The sequence below is a fragment of the Micromys minutus genome, assembly GCF_963924665.1.
Source record: "Micromys minutus genome assembly, chromosome: 29".
Taxonomy (NCBI): Eukaryota; Metazoa; Chordata; class Mammalia; order Rodentia; family Muridae; genus Micromys; species Micromys minutus.
In genome coordinates this window covers 19,609,167-19,628,065 of record NC_137964.1, presented here as the reverse complement: position 1 = coordinate 19,628,065, position 18,899 = coordinate 19,609,167, and the positions used below count along the sequence as shown (strand labels likewise).

The 18,899-nt window shown below is 45.5% G+C and overlaps 1 protein-coding gene across 5 annotated transcripts in view; it reads left to right on the top strand.

The window, feature by feature from the left end:
- Nucleotides 1-7,045: 7,045 nt before the first annotated feature.
- Nucleotides 7,046-18,899, top strand: part of SFSWAP (splicing factor SWAP) — a 67,919-nt gene continuing 56,065 nt past the window's right edge. For 3 of the 5 annotated variants that reach the window (XM_080941082.1, XM_080941085.1, XM_080941081.1), the window contains exons 1-4: nucleotides 7,046-7,387; nucleotides 9,773-9,942; nucleotides 10,531-10,662; nucleotides 12,778-12,857. In XM_080941082.1, coding sequence (XP_080797208.1) covers nucleotides 7,170-7,387; nucleotides 9,773-9,942; nucleotides 10,531-10,662; nucleotides 12,778-12,857 — 600 coding nt within the window. In that variant the 5' untranslated portion in view covers nucleotides 7,046-7,169. Of the gene's footprint in view, nucleotides 9,943-10,530; nucleotides 10,663-12,777; nucleotides 12,858-18,899 lie in introns of all 5 variants that reach the window. The other 2 variants (XM_080941084.1, XM_080941083.1) reach the window with 2 other exon arrangements.

Genomic DNA, 18,899 nt, shown 5'->3' with positions numbered 1-18,899 from the left:
CAGAGGGGCTAGTTTGGGGTCTTCCTTCCTGTAGCTTTAGCTGTTATCAGGTATCATGGTCTGGATCTGTCAGAGTTTTTGTCACCCTGGGAAGAGAAAATCGCAACTGAGAAACTGCCTCCACTGGACTGGCTTATGGGCATGTGGGTGGGCATTGTCCCGACCGATTATTGATGGAGGAGGGTCTATACACTGTGGGTCGTGTCATCCCTGAGCATGAGGATGTAACTAACCTGTATAATAAAGGTAGTTGAACTTGAACTAGGCATCCAGCCAGAAAGCAGTATTTCTCCATCATCTCTGTTTCCATTACCTGCCTGGCTTGAGTTCTTGCCTCGGCTTCCCTCAGTGATAGACTCTGCCCCGTAAGCCTAGAATGGGATCTGAAGTGCTGCCTCGAAGCTCATGTGCTGGCGTGTTGGTCCCCACCATAGCAATGGTCTTAGGTAGGGTTCTAGCCCTACTGTTAGACTAATCCATCAGTGGATTATTCATAGCTTAACTGTGGGCTACTGGGAGATGGAAGATGCTTTGGGAAGTAAGGCCTGGTTGGAGAAAGTAGGCCATATGGATTAAGGGATATAGTTTGTTTCCACTCCATCACTCTGTGTTCCTCCCTATTCCTCCCTCCCTCCATCCCAAACAACAGGAAGTGAGCAGCTCTGCCCGTTCCCATACCCTCCCTGCTATAATGGTCTCACCACTGCCCAGAAACAATGGACCCAGTAGCCATGAACCGAAACCTCCCAACTATGAGCTCATATAGTCCCTTCCTACCTGAAGTGTTTCTAGAGGAGCTTATAGAATGAGCTTCGGAGTCAGGCACACTCACTCCATAGTCCAGCTCTGATCCTAAATTGGAGCTGTCTTGTCTGAGGCTATGCTAGGCTATATGCTGAGATGAGGGGCAGGGCACGCTGGGTTCACTTGTAGACCCAAGAGACGATATTGGCTCTTATGTGGAAAGACAAGCCAATTATAAATTTACTAGGGACTGCAGTCTCAAAGACACATTTGACCCAAGACTTGAAGGTCACAGCATCTCTTTCAGCCACCTAGGCTTCTCTCCTCAACCTCGCTACATAAGTAATGGAGCTTCTTTTGTGCTCTGACATGAATTTAATTCTCTCTGTGCTCCCAGCTCTGGTACTGAGGCTAAGTTGGAAAGGGAGAAAGGACTTAGTATAATCCCGTCAGCGAAAGCAGAAGATACAGCCCTGCGCAGAACCTGGGAAGTTCCTCAGACAACTTCCTTCAGGTGAAAATGGGGTTCTTGGCTTTGCCTTAGGAAAAGATGTCTAATATAAAGCAGAGCTGGAACTTATTCAGAAAGGGGTGGCAAGGCAGGTGAGTCTCTGAGTTCAAGGCCAGCCTGGTCTAGAAAGAGAGTTCTAGGACAGCCAAGGCTACACAGAGAAACCCTGTCTACAGTGGAAAAAAAAGAAAAAGGGAAAGAATAGTCCTTAGGGACTGGGGAGATGGTTCAGTGGGTAAATTGCTTGTGGTGCAAGCATGAGGACCTGAGGCTGGATCTCCAGAAGCCATGGTAAGCCAGATGTAGCAGCACCTTCAGTGCTTCAGAGAGGAGATGAGAGGTGGGGGGCAGCAGAGCCCTCTGCGGTTCGTGGCCGGCTAGCCTGGTATGTACCACAGTGAACAGAAGACCCCATGTCAATCGGAAGAGAAGCTGATGACAGACACCCAAGCTTGTCCTCTGATTTCCAGACTCATGAATATGCATATATTACACACACACACACACACACAGGAATGTAAGTGGGAAATGTTTTAGAATGGATTTGAAAGGGGGTGGGCTTGTCATGAGAAAACTACAACTGGCTGTCTTCACACTGGCTGTGTATATGGTCTTCCTGACTTCTGAAGTTATGACATTCAAAGAATTGTTGAAAAACAATTGTTATTTCCACAAATGAGACCATGCTGTGGTTTCTGGGGAGCCCTGGACAGAATTGCAGGCCGACAGATAAAAACAAGTCAAAAGAGTAATGGAAACTCTTCTTATATGTAGGTCAAAAGGAAGTTAAGATGTGTTTTGACTGTGAATGAGCTTCCTACTCTGTTCGTGAGGTTCTTAAAAAAAAATCAGGTTTACAGATGAGGAAGGAGGGAGGCTAAGAGATTTCACACAGTTCCAATAACTTGGCAGAGCACCTTGCAGGTCAAACTGAAGCCAACTAATTTTTAACATTTTTTTTTTTGTTTTATGTTTTCAGTTTTTAGTTTTTGGAGACAGGGTTTCTTTGTGTAGCCCTGGCTGTCCTGGAACTTATTTTGTAGACCAGGCTGGCTTTGAGCTCACAGAGATCCGAATTTGCCTCTGAGTTCTGGATTAAAGGTATGTGCCGCCACCACCCAGCTAGAACTGCTTAACTATGCATTCCTCTTGCCTTCTATTTAGATCTAAACTTCCTGTCAGGGGCTCAAAGATGGAGTGGGTAGGTGATACTAAATATTGAGAGACAACTTGGTAGGCTCTTTAGTGGCCTAGAAGACAAGTCCCTGTGCATGCCTGGCTAATGAAAGTGAGAAACCCCAGCTTACCTGTGGATGGCACTATCCCCATGGGCTGGGGTCCCCGACTTTATAAAACGGAGAAAGTGAGCTGAGCACGGGTCCCTCTCAGCCACTCCTGAACTTAAGGAACAGTATTGGTAGAAGCGTTCCTCTAACAGCAAACATGAACGGCAAACATGGCTGCACCTGAACAGGTCTTGCCCACCCACCTTCCCTCTCCCTTACTAAAAGCATTAGATTACATTTCTGAAGCTAACCACCAAGGTCTGTTCTTTTATTTGGCCACTTCCCTGTTCTTGACTAAACCACCAAGGTCCTTCTGCAATCAAAATTCATTATTCGACAACACGGGCTAACAAGTTCAATCAGGATTTACCAACTCATCCCAAAAGACTTCTTTTTTTTTCTTTCTCCTTTAAAAAACCATGCCTGTAAAAACACCTGTTGCTGTCTTCTCTGACCCAGAGACTCATCCCCACCCCCATCCTCACCCCTGCAGACACAATTGTCCCTCCAGAGTAATAAATCTCCTTTGTGCTGGGAATTTTGTGTCTGGGTGTGTTCTGTGCTAACCCTGAGGCCCCCATATGTTCACTGAGATGAAGGGAAGGAGGAATATTTAAACATAGTTGCTAGGACCTAAAAATCGTTGTTATTCTTTCCCTGAGACTTGGAGCTCCCAGAAAAGAGAGGGGGGGGGAGAGCTGAAATTAATTGTGAAGATTTGAGATAGGCTCCTGTCTTCAGAAAGAAAATCCCCCTCTGCCAGCCACTGTGCAGCCACTACATCTGGCACGATTCCATTTCATTCATCTCCAAACTAAGCTGAGGAAGCCCGGGGCACACTTTTAGTTTAAGGACATAATGGTGGGCATTTGTGGCGACACGGGTTTCCGGAGGCTGAGGCTGGAAGATCAATGTCATCCTAAGCTACTTCTGTTGAGACCCCCTTCTCAACAAAACCGCAAAACAAGATGTTGGGACTTATCTGGTCGTGTGCTTGCCTAGCATACACAAAGCTCTGGGTTAGAGCTGTCCCCCAACCCCAACACCACATAAAGGTGTGGTTCTTAACCTGAGAGTCGGGACCCCTTGGGGGGGGGGGTACTGAGTAAAATGACCTTTTCACGAGGGTTGCCTAAGACCATCAGAAAACACAGACAATTTTATTACGATTCATAACAGTAGCAAGACTACAGTTATGAAGTAGCAACAAAGATAATTTCATGGTGGGTGCTCATCACAACATGGGGAACTGTATTAACAGGTGGAAGGAATAAGAAAGTTTAGAACCACCGACAGAAACAGGCATGACGTGTCACCCTTACCACTCAGCACTTTGAGGCAGGAGGATCAGAAGCTAAAGGCCTTCCTTGACCATAGTTGGAGGCAGGCCAGGGAAACACAAGGCCATGAAGCTGTAAAATGTTACAACACACACTGTCTAGCCTGTTTCCCTAGCTTGACTCTAAGCCTTGTGAAAACAGAGGCAATGATCTCTGCTTTCTCAGTGGAACGTGATCCATGGGGCTCCCTTGACCACAGCAGAATATTCATTCAACTAGTCAGGATCTGGGGCCTTGAGCAAGCTTCTTAGCCTCTTCCTAGGAAGTTAAGTTAAAGTTGTTTAACCTTCTTTGAGCGGCTCAAATCACCAGGTGACATCACTGATCCTTCACTGTGTCCGAACTAGTTACTGATCGATGATCTTTTGATGTCAGAAGGTCACCTATGTATATACCAAGCTTCCGTTGAGATAGGTCACACATTTCTGAGAGCAACAGTCTTAGCAAGGTCCTGGGATATGGCTTCACCCAGGTGCCTCTAAAGTTTGTGTTAAACCCAAGTGTAGTGGGGTAGGGATACATTTCAGTGTGTAAAGTGCTTGTCTAAGTACATATGAGGTTCTAGGTTCCATCCCCAGAACCATATAAACCAGGTTCACCCCTATCACAGTGTCACTCAGAAAGTAGATGCAGAAAGATCAGAAGTTCAAGGTAATCCTTGGATATATAACAAGTTTGAGGCCAGCCTGGCCTACATGAGATTTGCCCACTGAACTTGTAGTTTTTATGTACACATCAACTATAAGTACGACTAGACAGAGCCCCACACAGAAACATTCTAACCTCCTTAGACTGAGACTAATCTATAATTCCAGGTCTTCTTGGTAATTTTACATACCAGAGGTCTGCTAAACCCAGCCAGGGTCTCATAAGATAAAAACAGAGCAGTTTCTGTTGAGATTTCTATATTAGTTTGTAACTTCCTCCCCCCCCCCCCCCCCCCGCAAAAGTTCAAATAAATTGAAAACACAACATAAACTGAACCCAGGAGAGCTTGCCAGTGGTGGCCTCCAAACACAGCAAGCCACAGAGGCCACAAAAGCTCAAGGTGGGGCGCATTCAGTGTGCGCTGGGTAGCAGCATGTCTCAACCCGGTGAGGCAGAAAACACTCATGCAACAAGCTACAAGAAAACAATGAACTTCTCACAAATAAAGCCCACAGGACAACACAACCTAGATCTCATTGTCAGCCAGTCAGCCAAGGCTCAGATAGCAAGCCGCCTGGGGCAAGAACTAACATAACAGTGCATGCATCGGCAACATCATAGATGTATGTGGTCCCAAAAGACAGCCTTCAGGAGGTCTTTACCTAGGGACTCACAAGTCACTGACTTATATTGTATACCAACTGAGGCATCTTCCTGGCCCCAACTACTTCTCAAACTGCAGCTCTATATCCCAAATGAGGTCATGTAACTGACTGCAGGTGTCAGAGACAATAAATAGCAAAAGGTTTCCAAGTACGAAATGATAAAAGTTTTTGAAATTCAAAATCAGGGGTCTAAATGAACCCAGGTGTTTCTGGCAGTGTCGGCTGTGTTGTCATGTGACTTTGGTCGCTTCTGAGCACACAGCATGTCAAGGGCACTGGAGTGCATAACTTGGGATCGTGCCATACGACCTAAACCATCAAAGCTCAGACCTGGGACTACTCTATGGCAAGAATTCCAGTGTTTTTATACTACATAGAAAGCTTCCTGCTTACAGAAACCTAGTAATTATAGCAAACAAATATTTTTCTATCATTCCTCAGTATGCATCATATTAATGTCTAGATATTTTGGTTAGATTATTGAACTTTAAAATTGCTAATTGAGTCCAGTTGGTGGTCAAGCATGCCTCTAATCCTAGCAGTTGTGAGAGGAAGGATGGTCTATGAGTTGGAGGCCAACCTAGTCTACAGAGCAAATTTCAGAACAACCAAGGCTACTCTCTGCTGGTGTGTGTGCGTGCTGAGTTACTTCACATTAAAAATCATTAAATCTCTGCAAAGCAACCTTCTCCACATAACTATATTACTTAGTATATTTTCTAGTGTGTGTCCATGTTCATAGGTATGTGCACAGGTGTGTACACAAATGCACACGGAGGCCAGAAGTCAACATCAATTCTTTTCCTAAGTCACTATCCACTTTTTAAAAAATGTAGCTATTATTGGGGGAGAGGGGGCCCGTGCTCAGAAGTTCTCTCCTTCCATCATGTCGGATTCGATCTAACTAGAGTCGCCTACACACATACACACAAAATAAATAAGTAAAAAATGAAATAAAATAAAAAATTAAAGTTAAATGTCATCCAGGGAAACTAAGCAAGACCCTAACTCGAAACTAAAACGAAAAGGGCTGTGGATATAACTCAGTGATAGTGTTTTACTTAGTGATGATGAGGCCCTGGGTCAATGCTTAGAGCTGAAGCGGGGGGGGGGGGGCGGGGGGGGGGAGAAATACGGAGATTTTTTTTTTCTAAAGGACCACTGGTGTTCAGTCCCATCCAACTCTGAATCAAGGATCTGGGTCAGACACCAGAAAAACTGCAGCCCAGAAGAGCTCATGTCAACAATACTAGCATCTTAACTGAGCTAGGACTGCCAGAGTTCGAGGCCAATCTGGGTCACAACTGACATCCTGTGTTTTAAAATGGGGGGGGGGGGGGGGGGGCGGAATCTGTTTCCCAAAAGGAAACGTCCCGCCGCGCTGTTTCCTAGCTCGAGTTTTCCTCCGCCACTGAAGCCCCTAGCCATTGAAAGCCCGCCACCTGGAATATATAGGGCTCACAAGTCTTGGAGGCTTCCTCAGTCAGAGGACCAGGGCTAGGCCTCCTAGAGATCTAAGAACCGGGATGTCAGAAACGAGCAAAAGCCCGTTTGTCCTCCCCACTTTTGCCTCAATACCTCGCAGCCGCCCTCTAGCTACAGCGAAAGTTGGCGCTCGGCCACAAACAGTACTTTCGCCACATCGTAGGAGGCCTCCAAAAAAAAGCAGAAATAAATTTTTTCATAAATACAAATTAGCTTCCCTAGATAAAATTAGACAACGAAAACTAAGGTCTACATAATTTTTTAGTGGTTCAAACGACTTGTGGCCGTGGCGAATCTGTCTCTATTACATCCGGAAAGTGCGGGCTTCCTACCGGAAGTTGCGTTTCCTCCATTTTGTGGCTCGCTATGGCGGCTGTGTTGAAGTTGCGAAGAGGATGCGGCGCCTTTGACTGAGGGGGTAGGCCAGGCGAGGCATCAGGGACGTTGTTCAGCACAGCAGCAGACCGGCCCGGACGTCGGAGACGCTGTCATGTACGGTGCGGGCGGGGGCCGCGCCAAGCCGGAGAGGAAAGGCGGAGTGAAGGAGGAGGCCGGGTCCGGCGGCACCGGCACTGGGGGCAACCGGGTGGAGCTTCTGGTTTTCGGCTATGCCTGCAAGTTGTTCCGCGACGACGAGCGGGCTTTGGCCCAAGAACAGGGACAGCACCTCATCCCCTGGATGGGGGACCACAAGATCCTCATCGACAGGTCGGTTCCTCCCCCCACCCGTCGACCCTCCCCTCCCTCGCCCGCTTGATTTCGCCTGATGTTGACTTGATGGCCAGGACCGAAAAGGGGGTTTTGCGGAGCCCGGGGACTCGGGGGCCTCCCTGCCCCCACGTTCCCCGGCGTCCGGGGGGAGGGGACGGTGAAACCGGCCCTAAGGCTCCGGCCAGAGCTGGCGCCGCGCCGTCGCCGGAGGGATCGACTCTGCTCCCGCAACCCCTCGAGCCCGGGCTGCTGCTGGCGACTCAGCGCGGTGGAAGCTGCCCGGGCCTCCCGCCCGCGCCGTGGGGCGGGTGCCGCTGTCCCTCCGCTGGCTGTGCGGGAGGGAGCCCGGGAGTGCGCTTTTGTTCCTCCGAAGTGCCACACGCTGAGGCCGTGGGTAGAAGCTTCTTTTGGACCCCGTGAGTTAGCCTGAACCGTCTCTGGCCGGCTTGACTTTTGGCGTCCGGCGAGCCCTTCCCCGCGGTTATGCGACCATTTGACCAACCGCGGTAGTGGGTGAAGTTGCTGTCTGTTGGAAGCCGGTCGACCCCGTGCGGACCTTGCTCTTAGGGGTAGCGTTCTTAGAGCTGGTTTCACTGTTCTCTAAAGCTGAAGGGTGGAGCTGGGTTTACCTTTGTGTTGTTTCTTTTCAAATCACACCCACTTAAGGGTGCCCTAAGTTGAGGGTAAAGGGTGGGAACATGGATTTCTAAAGGTGTTTGATTTGAAAAGGATGGCATTACATGATTGGGTGGTTTGCTCCCCACCTCTCTTCTCATTTTTTCAGTCCCTCTTTCCTTCTCCACCATCCCGAGTTTGGGTATTTGTCCTACCGTTTGGGCAATATTGCTTCTGTGGCCAGGACTGAAAGGCTAACTGTGAGCAACCATTAAGCTGTGGAGTGGTTTTCTCCAAGTGAAGGAAACCCATCGTTTGAGACAAGTAAAACTGGATTCTGCAAAGACTTGGAACTTGCATGACTGTAGGGATTACCTCTGAGCTGGCCAGAACGGACACGTTAATGACCAGTAGGCCTTTGCGAGATCCCCTTACATCTCCATTTGGGGAGAGATCTAGGAAGAAAGGACTTGTGAAGGGAGTGTTGCAGATCAGATCGGCTCTGGATCTGATGGTCCACTCTGCTGGAATGTGCTATGCCTTTGAACCTCGGTTGATAGCAAGTGTTGATGCTTGCCAGGCACTGGTGGTGATGTGTACTGTTAAAAGTTGGGCAAATGCTGAAACCTCTACTCCGAATGCAGTTTCCATATCATTCTGTGCATGACTTGAGTTAGATCTCCCAAAACTGGTGGGGAGCAAACACCACACATGTATATGTGTAATATTTGAAAATAATACATTTGTAAGTTAAGGAGGTTTACATCAAATTTAAACAAATTTTGATAATAAAGTGAAACCATTGGGGTTCCCAGGAATTTTTGGCCTTTTTCCTGTGGTGTACATTTTCCTTCCTTAATTTGGTCTCCATCACAAAAGTCAACATTAATAAATCATGCAAACTTTGGTTTGTCACTCCACATTCACCTATGCAACCTAAATTTGAGATTTACACTTCACTAACTCATTTACTGTCTGGCAGTTGTACATTGACAGCATCTCCATTGCGTCTCATGCTCAAACATAGCAGAAAGAGCTCTTCTTAGTCCTAATTTGGTAACGTACCCATTGGTTTTCAACGATGTGTCGTCATCCTGGGACTTAAAAAAGGGGCATACTGATGCTGCGTCTTCTGATGGTTTTGCCATGTTTGCAGTGAACCTCCTTAAACTGCATGTATATGTCACTGTTCCTTTGTATGTGTGTCTCTCTACCACATAACCCAGCACTTCTCTCCTCAGCCAAGTGGCTAGGGGCAAGCCTAGCCAAGATTTTACCTCCAATGGACGCAAGTTTCTTTGGTGAAGATCTCTCCTGAGAGTTCGGGACTAACAGGAAGAAGCGAGGAAATTTCGCCCGTTTGGTTCTGTCGGATAGGTATTTATGGACTCGGTCTGTGTGAATGTAAGCTGTAATATTTAACTACTGAGAACAGATATTTTTTTGCAAGTGGCATTGAATGGTTGGCCAAAGCATACATGGTAAGAATTGCTAGCAAGGGGGATACGTTTTTCTGCCCTAAAGGATTGTCTGCCTTTAGCTCTAAGTTCTGTTGTGCTATAGAGAGGTGCTTAGACTTTGTTACGATTACTCCAGTTTAAAAGTAGGTGAGAAATGACTAGCCACGTTAAGTATAAATCTGAAGCTTTGCATTTGTTTTAATATTTTTATTTCATTATTTTAATTGGTAAGTATGTGCATAGAGTGTCACACGCAACCAGCATGGGTGTAGACTTCCCTCCAGTGACCAGCATGTTCACATTACAGATACGACGGGCGCGGTCACCTGCATGACCTCTCTGCGTACGATGCTGAGTACGCCACGTGGAACCGAGACTACCAGCTGTCTGAAGAGGAGGCGCGGGTAGAGGCGCTGTGTGATGAAGAGAGGTATTTAGCCTTGCATACGGACTTGCTTGAGGAGGAGGCAAGGCAAGGTACTGCTCAAGAAAGACTTACTTCAGCCACACCTTTTTACAATTTTAAGTATTTAAAAAGTTACTCCCGTTCATTTTTATACTCACTCTTTCTGATATTATCTTGACAGTACCCAGTGGATTGGAAAAACAGGAGTCTTTGCGTTCTGAGAGGACCTCAGGATAGTTTATATGTAGAGCCACAGAGAATTTTCCCAGCTTTTGAGGGCAGACTGGGATTTGAAAAAAAAACAAAACAAAAAACAAAACTCTTTAATTGTTCTTCTTTAACAGTATCGTATGAATTAAAATCAATGTTCTTGTCTTTGCCTTAATGATCTTTAATACAGTTCTTAATCCCAAAATTTCCTCAGCAGGAAGAAATTTTCCATAAGAGGTGTATTCTATCTGTGGGTAAACACGTACCGGCAAAAAGTACATACTGAAAGATACCAAGTGTCATTTCCAGAAATATTTACTCCTCAAAAAAAAAAAAAAAAAATTGAAAAAGTGTATCTTATGCTTCACTGATAGGTACACATTAGAAGTGTATGAAGTTTTTTCAGTAAACTTCCATTTTTGTTAATAAGATTCTCATTTTTATTCAAGAGGAAGAATACAAAAGATTGAGTGAAGCGCTGGCGGAGGATGGGAACTACAGTGCCGTAGGGTTCACTTACGGCAGTGACTATTATGACCCATCAGAGCCCACAGAAGAGGAGGAGCCCTCGAAGCAGAGAGGTGAGGGAAGGAAGGCCCGTCCCTGGTAGGCAGTGACCAAGATACTGGGACACTAGTGAGGACCATTCTCTTGTTGGAGCAAAGCTAGAGTCTAGAAGCTGAGCAGTGAGAAGAGTGGAGAGACGGTAGTTCCTTCTTTAATTAGCTGCCTGGATCCAAAGGCTTCTTGCCTGCTTCTCTTAGAGTGAGTCTTACCAGGTTCCTCATCATGGGATTCTGCTTCTGCACTGAACACACATTCTTCCTATCTTAGTCATCGAGTCTTGACCAAGGCAGCTCTTATAAGAGTAAGCATTTATCTGGGGCTTGCTCAACAACTTCAGAGGTTTTTAGTCCAGTATCATCATGATGGGGAGCATGTCAGCATGCAGACAGGTGCTGGGGCAATGGCTAAGAAGGACGTACTGATCCTTAGGCAGAGAGACAGGCAGGCAGGCAGACTGGCACACAGAGAAAGACTCTGGGCTCAGCATGGACTTTTGAAAAGTCACATCCCACCACCAGTGACACTCTTCCTCCAATAAGACCACATCTCCTAATCCTTCTAATTCTTTGAAATGTTATAGGAGGTGACTTTAAACCACTTCCTGGTGACTAAACATTCAAATACATGCGCCTATGGAGGCCATTCTTATCCTAACCACCACATTTCCTTAGTGTCTGTGTCCATTCTGGTGACATCTGAATGCCAGTTTTGCCTAGCAGTTGTTAATATTCCTATGTCTCCTATGGACCTCTTTCTGCGCATCCTTTTACCAGCAGAAGCATCCAGTGGAAAGACACCTAACGGGCTTGTTGACACTAAAGAAAAGACAAGACTGTTAGAATAACATTAAAGTTTGAAGTCAGCGCCCTCCTTAGACTAAGGTGGCAACTTTAAACATAAAAAATAGCGCTGTCAAAAATTCCAAGCACGTAGAGTGTAAGCAGAGTCCTGTGAGCCCTGAGAGCACCACGGCCACATTAGCTGTTCTCAGTAATGGTGATGCCACTCAGTGACTCTACACATGTACAGCCACACACAGAAGAACGTATTTTTAAAAACAAATAAGTTGGTAAAGACTCAGTTGGCTATTAAGGTGGTTTTTAGTACTCAGAATTCAGAAAAGGTGTAGTGTAGGACCTTATTCAATAGGTAGCAAACAGATGTTAAATGGACATGATAAAAAGAGACTTAAAAATGTGTCTTGATTACTTTTTTTAAAGAGGGTGCTTTGCTTGGGTGGAGATGACTTGATTGTTTTATAGTTTGGTGATCAAATTTATTTTTCCAGACTTTAGTTACCTTTGTTACTATCTGGGATCCACAGAAGTAGTTGGAGGTGGTTTTGATGCCTCTGTCTTAAACAAGAAGTAGCTCAGAGAGAAAATCTAGGGTTTATCCTCTGCATGCTAAGAAAATTATCCAGTTAGCACAGAGCAAACTGAAATACTAGATGTATGGTAATGTCAGAGGACGTTGATGACTTTAAGATCATTTATCAGGGGTCTGAGAAAGTTGGTAAATGCATTAGATGCATGTCCATGAGGATCCATGTAAAAACTGGAATATGATAACCAGAGCATCTATGGGAGATGGGAAGTAAGATGTGAGTACCTGTTCAGTAGCTTGGAGACTTCAGAAACAACAGTGGAAGGCAAGAACTAACACCCAAGGTTGTCCCCTGGTGTCCACATATGCACTGTGGCAAGCCCTAACCCACATTTAGACACACAGTTAAAGAACATTTACTGAGTGTCTGCTAAGCATTGTGTTCTAGGGGAAGTCGCCATGTAAGTTAGCTCCCTTAAACACCAGGGAAGTGAGCTGGGCTGCACTAAAGCAGACAGAGACAGTTGGAAGAGAAGCCTATGCACAGAATCCTGGAGTTGAACACCCAGGCTGGAGTCCACACTTCCACCTGCCCCAGAAACATGCTCCTGTTGTTGTGTCTCCCCTTGCCTCTTTGGAATCAGTGAATGGTGATATTCAAAGGGTGGAGCAGTAAGCTGGAAGGGTTTTCTAGAAAGAGTAATGTCCCAGTACAGAGTCAGGGGAAAAAAGCCCACAATTTATCCTTGTCTGCTGTTGGTTGGTCATCATGCTGAAGTGTTTTTTTTTTTTTTTTTTAACAGAAAAAAATGAAAACTTGGAAGAAAACGAAGAGCCTTTCATCGCCCCTTTAGGATTAAGTGTCCCGTCTGACGTGGAGCTGGTATGTGTGCTTCTTCACTGGCCTTCCCCCTGTGGTTAGTTGCTGTTGTCTGTGATGCATGAGAATGTGAAGTAAAACACAGCCACTGTTGAGATGCTTTGTGCTGCAAGATCATTTGTGAGTTAGAGGAAAAAGAACACAGCCCACTTACCTCTGAAGAAACATGGGTGTCAGGTGTGGTGGTGCACAGCTATCATCTTAGGGCTTGGGAGGCTAAGGTGGGAGGATGGCAGGTTCTAAGTCAGCCCGAGGGCTCCAAACTGAGACCTCATCTTTGAAAATGAGGAGGGGGGCTGAAGGATTGCTTTCTGCCCTTGCAGAGGACCCAGGTTTAATTCCCAGGGGCTACACCAGGTGACTGACAGCTCAGGGAACCCATGCACTCTGCCCCCTCAAGCTCCTACACACATGGTACAGATGACTATGAAGGTACACACACATATACATAATATACTTTTTAAGAACATAGTTTTAGAACAAAAAAAGGAAGGGCAAGGGAAGAGAGGAAGTGGAGAAGCTGGTGCGCCAGCAAGTTGTGTTGGGTCTTTGTGGAGTTCCTTGGGGATCTCTAGGTCTCCTAGGAAGCCAAGGTGTAGCTGAGATGCTGCCATCCACATAACAGTTGTGCTCAGGGCAGTCTTGTGGTCAGCAAAGTTCCTGCTTCTGGCTTTATCTGCTATGAGTTGTAGAGGCACTTGCTCTTTGCTGCACATTCACTGGACACTCTTGAGTCCGTGTGACGTGTTCTGGCCACCCTCCCACAGATGGGTAGAGCAAAGGGAGGGCTCTGTGAATGCACCTGCTTGTCTCTGTTGGTGCTTCATTTGATAAGCCATTTCACCAGTCCCCTTTTAAATTAGATTTGAAACAGCCTTATGTGACCCAGGCTGGCCTCAGACTCAGTGTGTAGCTGAGGTTGGCTTTGAACTCCTGATCCTCTCTCTTCCACCCCACCCACCAAGTACTGTTGTAATAGGCATGTGCCACCAACCCAGTGTTTCTAAGTTATGTTTAGAAAGGGTTTCTAGGGGTCCATGTCAGGAAAATACGTTTTCTTTGACATTATTTTTATTCCGTGGCAACACAGTAGATCATCAGGTGAACAGGAGACACCATGAACTACCCACAGTCCTTCTGACACTGTCCACTCTGGTGTGGTCACCCTCAGTTCAGCATGGACTTGAGGTTATTGCTCTTCCTACATCCTGTGAGGGAAGGTGGTGCCTGGCCCTCCTTTTGACATCTTTTACAAATCTGAGTAGAAATTTCTGTGTGCTTGCTGTTACCTTTGTGTCCTGTTTTCTTCTTTTAACTGTTTTACTTTAGTGAGAGCTGAAAATGATTACCTGAAGTGTTACTATCTTATGATTACCTTAAGAGTTACTATGTTTTACAGTAATACATAGTTTTGGTTTGTTTTGCTTTTTTTTTAAATATTCATTTTAAATTATATATGTCTGTGGGCATTTGTGCACATGAGTGCAGGTTACCTCTGAGGCCAAAAGAGGGTGTAAAATTCCCTAGAACTGGAGTTGCCTGATTTGGATAAGATCAAGCCTGGCTCCCTGGAAGACAGAGTTCTTAATCAATAAGCCATCTTTCCATTCCATATTTGTTCTGATACTATTTCTGCAATTCGAAAGCAAACTATTATATATTAGAAGTCCATTGAAATTGAGCCTAAAGAACCATTTGCTATGTCACCTGTACTTAATATTAAATACATTTATTTAAGATTAGCTTATGGGATCCGTGCCCCCTTCCCCGTTTTGTTTTTTGTTTTGTTTTGAATTTGGTTTTGGTTTCTTTGAGACAGAAAAATCTCTACATTGTCCTGGCTGAATTTACTATGCAGACCAGGATGTCTTGGAATTCACAGAAATATGCTTGCCTCTGTTTCCCAAATGGGATTAAAGTTGTGTACCACCACACCTGGCTGTTTGAAGTTTTTGACTGTGTGTATGGGGGTGGAGGTGGCATTGTTCACGTGTATGCAGGTACTTAAGGAGGCCAGGCAAGTGTGAGCCTGAAGGTGCTGGGACTCAAACTTGGGTCTTCAAGAAACAGTATGTGCTCTTGATGCTGAGCCATCTTTCCTGCCTCTACCCCATCTTTTGAGACAGGTTCAACTTATACACCCTGTGTCAGTCTCAAACTTGGGGTCTTCTTTCTTTTATCTCCCAATTGTGAGGTGGTGTGTGTCTCTGTGTGTGTGTGTGTATACACATATGTTCTTTTTTAGTAGAGACTACAGGTCAGCCTCCGATTCAGGAACCATTCACCTTATTTTTTGAGACAGCGTCTGACTGAGACCTGGGCTCAGCTCTTGGGCTAGATTGGTTAGCCTCAACCCTTGAGATTGGTTCTTTATTGTCTGTTTCCCCAGGCATTTCAGGCACATGCCACTGTGCTCAGCTTTTCACATGAGTGCTGGGGATTGAACTCAGCTCCTCATGCTGTGCGACAAGCTCTTTATCTACCGAGTCTTCTCCTCAGCCCTTTTGTTTTTTTGACACAAAAGATTTTTTTTAATGTCTGTTCAAATATAAAAACGAAGGGCCTATCTTAGTTAGGGTTTTCCTGCTGTGAACAGACACCATGACCAAGGCAGCTCTTACAAGGACAAAATGTAATGGGGCTGGCTTACAGGTTTAGAGGTTCAGTCCATTATCATCAAGGCAGGAACATGGCAGCATCCAGGCAGGTACAGTGCAGGAGGAGCTAAGAGTTCTACATCTTCATCTGAAGACAGACAGAAGACTGACTTCCAGGCAACTAGGATGAGGGTTCCAAGGCTACGCCCATAGTGACACACCTACTCCAACAGGGCCATACCTCCTAATTGTGCCATTCCCTGGCCCAAGCATATACAGACTATCACAGGTACAATAGAAAGTTGATGGCTTAGTTCCTGTTAAAGATCTAACTGCTGTGTATAAGGTAAACATCTCTAAGCTGTTTAATAGTTAACTTGAACCCACAGACAGTTAAGGGAGCCTTATTCTGTTCCCACAGTTCTCCAGTATCATGGTTTACAAGGTCACTGAATAAAGTGTATGTGGCTTGTGAAAAAAGCCTGTTTGAGTCCTTGGCTGAGTGTCTCCTCCCCCCACCCCATTGGATAGATGGTAAAACTATGCCATGTTGATGGCAGACGGAACACAGCCTTTGTGGTGGAGCAGTATTCAGCAGTAGTTCTGGTTGGTGACTAAGCATAGGTAGTGGATTGCTTATGTGGGTAAGTGTTGCTGTGGCAGCTGAGGGTAGGAGACCTTGACATAGAAAGCTGGGTTAGAGGTAGGTAAGGAGGCATGTGCCCTCGGAGCTCTTGGTTTATGTGAGCTGTTGGGTAGAACCTACTGAACACATGACACCTATGTACTTACCTGTTTCCTGCTGCTTACCTCCCACCCCTCATGCCGGCATGACTGACTCTCCAGCCCCTGATTCGTGCTGATCTATGCCTATGAGCCTGTAGACCCAGGCCTCTCCAGATGATCTGACCTGACCATGGATTTTGAGGGAGTGTTGTTGTTTTTTATTTTTTGTTTATTTTGGTTTTGGTTTTGGTTTCTCTGTGCAGCCCTGGCTGTCCTGGAACTCACTCTAGACCGGGCTGGCCTCTGCCTCCTGAGTGCTGGGATTAAAGGCATGCCCTACCACTCCTGACTTTGTTTTTTGTTTTTTAATGGTACCTTTATGGATATGTTTTTTTTCTGCTCTAAAGGAAGAAAAACAAAATCTGTTCTTTTCTCCAAATATGTATTTATGTATCGTGTCGTGACATAGTATAGCTACTTATCTGTCTCTTTCCCAGGTTTCTAAAACCCTGTGTCCTTCTCTGAGTACCACACATGAGCTAGCCACCTGTTCCTGCTAGCGATGTTGCCCTGTGGAACCTTGTAAGGTGAAGTGTGGAGTCCTATTCAGCCCATCTGTTCACTCTCTCCTCAGTCCCAAGAACTAGAAATGTCAGACATGGGTGTCTGCACCTAGTCTTCCAGGTGCTCGGATTCATAGGCTTCCTTCCTTGGGAGTTAGCATTACATCTTACTGGGTTTGCAACCCACCACTGGTCAGGCCTAGGGGCACAGAAATTGTGCTGCTCAGCAGGCCTGTTAGAACATGTTTCTGGGAGAATACATTGAGCAGTAGGAAAGGAGAGAGGGAGCTTATTAGACATTGTATGTAACATTTTAGTTTTCATGGGACAGCAGGATCTTCTGTCGACATGCTGTGCCCCAGACCTGTGTCAGTGCATCTGTGCTTGTTTGTGTTCCTCTCTGGAAATCCCAGTCTCATGATGTAGGTAAAACCCTGGGCTTTCTTGACTGTTGTCCATTCATCTGTGAAAGAGAAGGGGCCCTCATCTCTGCCCCTGCCCCCTTGCGGGCAGCTCTAGCACCAGGTCTTGTATCTGTGTGTGATTCTCCAGATAATTTCCACATCCTGCTGAAGTTCTGTGGCTCTCCTCTCCTTTGTGCCACAGGGTTCTGAAGCTTGGTTTGAGAGAGCTCATTTCCACTCACAATTGATGGGAAACAGTCGCCACATTTCCTGCTAGTTTTCTGTGATTGTGTCTGTCTGTCCTGTGACTGATCTGGCACTTACTTATTTGGACCTATGGGCAAAATGTTTTTTTCTCACTGAAGATGCAGACTCCTCCTTACTTACCACCTTCCTGCTGAACTGTCCCTTCCTGTTCTATCCATAACTTCTCATAGCTCTTGGGAAATCTATCCTTGGGGGCTTCCTGTCCTGTGGCTGCCACTGTCCCACTGCCTAGCTCTTACTCTGAGTTTAGGGCCAAGCTGGTGGAGTTTCAAGGGAGAATGCTTTCAACATAGGACTTAGGCAGTGACATGTGAATGTGATGGGTTTGTTGATTTGAGTTTTTAGCTTGTTTGCTAGTGAAGGGGAGTTGTTTATTTGTTTGGGCTTGTATGTGATTATTTAGTGCCAGAGTTCAAACCCAGAGCTCCATGGTGCTAAGCATGTGCTCTGCCATTGAGTTGTACCTTAGTCCTTACTAGCTAGTGTTGATGCTGGTTTGTTTTTTTTCTTCTTCCTTTTTTTTTTTTTTTTTTTTTTTTTGTCTTTTGTTTTGTTTTGTTTTTGTGGTGTTGTTGTTATTTTGTTTTGTATTTGAAATAGGGTTTTAATATATGGCCTTGGCTAGCCTGGAATTCATAGAGCTCTGCCTGCCTCTGCATTCTGAGTGCTAGAATTGAAAGCTACCATGCCAGGCTTACTAAGTATATTCTTAAAATAGTATTCTGTAGTGCTGGGATGATAGTGATGCTTTTAAATGAAAGAGAATGTAAGATCTGCACGGTAAAGATGCTAATCCTGTGATAAAGTACCTGGACAGGAGCAACTTGAGTGGGAAAGGGCTTAATTCTCACACACAGTTCAAGGTACAGTCTATCCTGGCAGAGAAGGCAAGAGGGCAGGAGCTTGAAGCAGCTGGTCACATTGCATCTGTGATCAGGAACGGAGAGGGGGTGAATGTATGCTGCTGTGCAGCTCTGCCTGTCTACTGTCAGGGTATTGTGCCACCCACATCAGGCAGGTCTTCTACCTCTGTTAACAGTAATCAAGGTAATCCCCAATACTCATGCTCAGAGGTCCATCTCTCAAGATGATACTAGATTCTGTCAAGGTGACAATTAGAATTAACCATTATAAATGGCTTTCTCTGGGGGTTTTTATGTTTTATTATCGTGATAGCAGATCATGAAATATGTTCTTGTGATATTTGGGGGTTGGCAAGATGTCTGAGCAGAGGAAGGCACTTGCTATCAAGCCTGACAACCAAAATTTTATTCCTGGGACCCATGTGATAGAAGAAAACTGACTCCTGCAATTTATCCTCTGACTTCCACTAGAGCACTTATACATATACGGAAAATGAAGTATGAAGGAAAACAAAAACAAAACCAGAAACTAAGATGCTTTGTTTTGGGGCAGTGGATGGTTGGTGTTGTGTTTGCACTACTGTAGTCACAGTGTTACCATAGCAGCTGCTTTTGAGACACTGAA